Source organism: Mesoplodon bidens (assembly GCF_964165515.1).
Source record: "Mesoplodon bidens genome assembly, chromosome: 3".
NCBI lineage: Eukaryota > Metazoa > Chordata > Mammalia > Artiodactyla > Ziphiidae > Mesoplodon > Mesoplodon bidens.
Genome location: NC_138178.1, coordinates 105,156,799 through 105,162,482, shown reverse-complemented (window position 1 = coordinate 105,162,482; position 5,684 = coordinate 105,156,799). Strand labels below are relative to the sequence as shown.

General features: G+C 49.0%; 1 protein-coding gene across 1 annotated transcript; it reads left to right on the top strand.

The window, feature by feature from the left end:
* Positions 1-1,967: 1,967 nt before the first annotated feature.
* Positions 1,968-4,744, top strand: LOC308615138 (chymase-like; the record flags this gene model as incomplete). The annotated part of the gene is made up of 5 exons (XM_081230250.1): positions 1,968-2,034; positions 2,651-2,801; positions 3,531-3,666; positions 3,879-4,133; positions 4,601-4,744. The coding sequence occupies exons 1-5, from the start codon at positions 1,977-1,979 to the stop codon at positions 4,742-4,744; spliced, it is 744 nt and encodes a 247-aa protein (XP_081086376.1). The 5' UTR covers positions 1,968-1,976.
* Positions 4,745-5,684: the final 940 nt, after the last annotated feature.

The following is a 5,684-nucleotide window of genomic DNA, read 5'->3' as shown; positions in this document are numbered from 1 at the left end:
TTTCCATTCCCTTGCCCTCAGCCAGTGCAGGTGAAACAAAACTTGAGTATAGGTGGACCTGAACCTTAATGATGCTATGAAGCTATCTGACTAGGCCTGGACTACCTACCTCTCGATTTCTAATTGCATGAGTGAAAAACAGGAACCCTTCATTTGTTTACACCTCCGCTTTTTGGTCTATGGGGTGCATGGCTACAGAAGAGAACTTTTCCACATCCAGATTCTCCTCTGTTCTGCTGACGCCAGAGCAATATTGACAGCTTCAGCAAATAAGAATACAGGACCCACAATTAAAGTCGAATATTAGACAGACAAGAGCTTATTTTATTATAAGTATGTCCCATTCAATTTTGGGACATACGTGTACTGAAAAATGATTTCTTGTTCATCTGAAATATAAATTCAACTGGCACTCTTTATCTGGAAACTCTAGAGAGTGAAAGAATTGATGCAGAGACTCCTCAGACGTTGGGAATATGTGTAAATGTTGCACTCTAGAGATGGTCAGAGCTGAGGGCAACAGAGCACCCAGCCAGTACATACTAAGGAATGGATCACCTCAGTCACAAGCCCAAGATGAGACCAAGGGCATGATAGAATGATCTGGGGAAAGTATTTATCCCCTGTGCTTCCCCATCTCTGAACTAAATACCCTATAAATTTCCAAGAGAAATGACACTCCACCAAGTTATCCCACTCTTCCCTGGACTCGCTGCTTCTTGAAGTCTGGGGAAAACAACAGCTGTGCCTGAAACCCAGTTATGAGAGCTACGAGTTGTGTAATATGGATCATGTTAATGTGTCTGACTCTCAATTCTACATTTGTAAAGTGACAGTAATGGTAATTCCCAAGGTTGTGGTGGGAAAAAAAAAAGAGTCAAACCTCAGATACTGACATCTGTGTATATTCTATTTCAATCAAACAAGCTTGATTCCTAATGTGAGAGTAGGAAACCCCAGCACCCCAGGAGCAAAGCATCCTTCTATATCTACATTCCCATTAGCAGGACTCTATTTCTCTATTTGTCTTTGGTGGTAGAACAGAAAGGGCCCTTCATTTGAAATGAGGAAAGTCTGATTCTGAACCGTAAGCCTTGATAGACATAAAATTGAGATAATACTACCTACTTCACAGGGTTGTTATGAAAATAATAATATATCTAAGATTATGACAATGAATGATATGCATACTCCCTCAAAAAATGCTAATTCCAATCCCCTTTGCTCTTGTGATAAGATATGTAAAGTCCAGTTGTAGGGTTTGATCACTTCCCGCATCTAATCTTCTTGGATCATTCTCTTCTTCCAGTGAAGTTTTGATTTGGAGGAAGAGAGAGATCCACATCAGTATTTTTTCAAATTGCAGGTAATCATCCTTTAAGTGGGGTACAGCTTATGTTTTACTATGGAGTGGAATAAAATGGAATGGATTGGAGTGGAAACTAATGGAGAGCATTGCACATAAGGATAAATACTGTTTCCTGAAACTCTTGATTCATGCACATGTGTGTAAGTTTATGTTCATGTACTCACACATAAATATAGTATATGCATTGGGTCATTCTGCAAAATGTATTTCCTACTGTGGGTCATGGCCATAAAAGCGCATGTGCTTTCTGAATGCGCAGTGTAAAGACTTTCCCCCACCCGTGTCTCTGATGGGGCTTTAATGAGCTTCCCTACCTGGGAAAGACATGATCCTTCCATCTCCCACCACAGATGAAACACCAGGCTTGAGAGCTCATCCCTAAAGCCAAGACTCAGGAGTTCAGGACTCAACCTTGTCTCCAGCAAAACAGAGGGCATCTCTGGGGAAACTTCTGATTAGAAAGATAACCAGCTCAGAAGGAGAGAAGAAAAAGTGACCATACAGTTCCTGTGGTAACCAGTCCTGCCCTGCCTTCACTTGCTGGGAGTTAGAGACCCAAGACTGGAAAATAGAAGAGGCACCTGTCCTGGACAGCCTCTCTGAGAAGATGCATCATCTTCCTCTCCCCCTGCTGCTCTTCCTCTTCTGTTCCAGAGCTGAAGCTGGTGAGTGTTGGGTCATTCCATCTGGAAGCTGCAGCATCAAGACTAAATAAGATTTTAGTCTGAAAGTAGCTGACTCTTAAACAGAACCCCAGATCTCTCCCCAAGAGCCCAGAGTGAAGTTTCCACTGGGGTTGTGGCCACCCATTCCCTGCAGCCTGTGGTAGTTCCCAGGAACGAGGAACCCCACTTTTGATCAGGGGAAATCCCAGAGCAGGCAGGGTGAAGAGGGTGTCTTCTCTTTATATAACGTGTGACACTGTGCTTCAAGTCCTGTGTTGCCTTCACCTTCTGGCCTTGTAATTTGGCCGATCTGTGAGCACTCACGGGATATGGAGACGGTTGAGACAGGAACCTGGAGAGCTTGTCCTGCATGGTGACAGAGAAGAGTCGAGCAGGTGCAGAATGGGAGTGGGGGAAATCCGAGGTGAAACACGACAGCATGGCATCTGAGGCCGAGCTGGCTGCCGTGCTTGGAGGAAGAAGAGCAGGTACCAGAGCCACCAGAGAGGGAGGATGGGCAGATCACAGGAGGACGATGCATTCGATAGAAGCCTCTCCCAACTTTAACCCAGCTTGTGCGTTCTCTGTGTTCAAGCCCTGGGGTTCTCTGTTCCAGGGGACATCATCGGGGGCACAGAGAGCAAGCCACACTCCCGCCCCTACATGGCCCACCTGGAACTTGTCACTCCCCAGGATATGCTGGTGGCCTGTGGTGGTTTCCTGATAAGAAGGGACTTTGTCCTGACGGCTGCTCACGGTGCAGGGAAGTGAGACAACAGGGTCCTGTTTATCTCTGAATGGGAGGTAAACAGCCAGAGGGGCAACCAGGGACACCCCCTGGGGGGCCTGAGGGGGAGCTCCTGGGTCTGGGTCTCTTTAAGGAGAGGCAAGACTTGGGCTTAAGGAAATCGGTCTCATAATTGAATAGCTCCCCTGACACTCAGTCACTGTGAGCTCAGCTCCCCTCAAAGGAAAGGAGACCCCATGCCAGCACCCCTCCTCTAAAAGTAGCTCCCTCTCCCCGACCCCAGCACATGAGATATGGACTCACTCTTCAGGGTGCCACCCAGTTCTCTGGGCCACTTCCTCTATGTCCTTTTCAGGAACACTGGCCTTCAGTTCCCAGGGACCTGAACCCATCCTTTCCAAGGGAAGCAGAGAACTGCATCCACCTGAGACACCAGCACTCCCCCCTTCCCTCTGACACCTCTGGCTCCAAAGGGCTGGAAAGGCCAATCCTGTCCCCTGGGTCCTCCATGGCCCACTCAGTCCCCAGCAAGTCCCAAGGGTCGTGGAAATTGTCTCTGTTCCCTGGGAAAGCTCTTCCCTGAGTAAAACCTGAGCCCCTCCAATACCACAAGTGGCCCAGATAAAGGGGGCTGGGAAGAAACCATTGACCCTGGGAGAGACGCTGTCCCCTTTTCTCAGAATGGGCATATCTCAGGAGAAAATCACACTGTCACTGTTTTACCTTGTCCTTCTTCTCCCTCACAAAGGTCTACAATGGTCATCCTTGGAGCCCATAACATAAAAAAGAAAGAAGACACAGGGCAGAAGCTTGAAGTCATAAAACAGTTCCCTCACCCAAAATACAATGACTCTATTGTTCGCCATGACATCATGTTACTGAAGGTGGAAATTCTTCTTCCCCTTCTCCACTTCCTGTTCTCCAGCGCTTCTCCTTCAGGTCCCATTGCCCTGACATTTCCCCAACCTGCCTCTGCCCCTCAACTCCCCCCTTGGAAGTGGCTGTAATGTGAAGCAAGTTGCCCTATCCCTCCCTGATTGCCTCCAGTTGCCCCCAAGCCCGTTTCTAGCTCCGACAGCCCTCGTCTCCTTCACAGCTGAAGGGGAAAGCCAACCTGACCCTGGCCGTGGGGACACTCCCCCTTCCACCCCAATTCAACTTCATCCCACCCGGGAGAATGTGCCAGGTGGCTGGCTGGGGAAGAACAAATGTTCAGGAACCGGGCTCCAACACTCTGCAAGAGGTGAAGCTGAGACTCATGGAGCCCCAGACCTGCAGACACTTCACTACTTTTGACCACAATCTCCCGCTGTGCATGGGCAATCCCCAGAAGACAAAATCTGCATTTAAGGTGATCCTCAGACTAGGGTCTTCTCCACAGTCACTGTTCAGGGTCCGGACATCTCCTGGAAGGAGATGGAGTCAGAAGAGTGTCAGCCAGTGACAAAGTTTGAGATCATAGAACTGAGGAGCTGGAACTGTCCTTGTGCTGATCATCCTCCCACAGCCCCAGGCAGTCTCTGACTATCCCTCCCAGGCTGCTACACAGGGTCATGGGGTGCCAGGAAAGAAAGCAAGAAGCAGCATCAGACAGAGACATAGAACCTCATGAGGAACCAGGGTTCCCGCCGCTGATGCTATTGGGTTGGCCAAAAAGTTCGTTCGGGTTTTGCCATGAGATGTTATGGAAAGATCTGAACGAACTTTTTGGCTAACCCAATTGGTCTGACCAACTCAGAGTTGGTCCATGGGGAGGAGTGGGTGGTTCCCTGGCTCACCTTTCCTCTCTCTCTCTCCCTTTCCCTCTCTGTCCCACAGGGAGACTCAGGGGGCACTCTTCTCTGCACTGGGGTGGCCCAGGGCATTGTCTCCTATGGACAGTCAGATGCAAAGCCCCCTGCCATCTTCACCCGGATCTCCCATTACTGGCTCTGGATCAATAAGGGCCTGAAAGAGAATTAACCTGGAACCTGGGCCAGCCTGAAGGGAAATCTGGAACTGGATCCGAGCAGGTTCTCTGTGCCACTCACTCTGGATCTGCCTCTGGTTCCTGCTCAAGTCCCACCACATCCCTAAGCCTCAGGAAGGCTCCTCCAGATCACAGAATTCCCAATAATTCCCAATGAATCCCCACTTCCAGACCTGAGTGTGTGTCTCCTCTCTCTGCTGCTCTCTCCTCCCAGCGTCAGGTATTCCATAAGCCTTGAAAGGGGTGGGTGTGTGATGTGTGTGTGAGAGAGACAGAGACGGAGAGGAAATGGTGAAGAAAAATAGGGAAAGAAAGAAGAGAAAGGGATTCCCTGGAGAGGCAGGACCCGTATTTCCAACATAAAGAAGAAACTACACCAGATCCTTCCTTGCCTTCATCATCAATTCAACACCAACTCTGATTTATCTTTAGGGATATTCAGAATCACTAAGAACATTTTGAATTGTAGGATGTTTAGAGCATCCCTGACCTCTCCCCACTAGACGTCAGTAGCAACAGTCTCGTCTCAACCAACTTGTGAATCAAAACCATCTCCAGGCTTTGCTATAGGTCCCCTGGGGGTGTGGCTGGGGAGGGGTGAGGGAGCTGGGCAGGAATCACCCTCCGTTGAGGACCCCCAGTTTACATGCATTTGGCACCGCACTGGGCCCTCCTCACAGTCCACCTCCATAAGAAAAGATCTACCATCTGTGGAGCTTTGATATGAGACGCAGAGAAGACCATCTGTCACTCACTCACTTCTGCAAAACAAATACATGTAACAGATAAGAGGAGGGACAGCATCCCAAGTTCTGCACGAACGACAGCCACAAACGGCTGCTCCGGAACCAGCAGGAAGATGAAGGCCTAGAGCCTGCTTGGCCTCCAACTCTTGCCAGTTGAGGGACTGGCTGGAGGAGAGAAAAAGGGCGG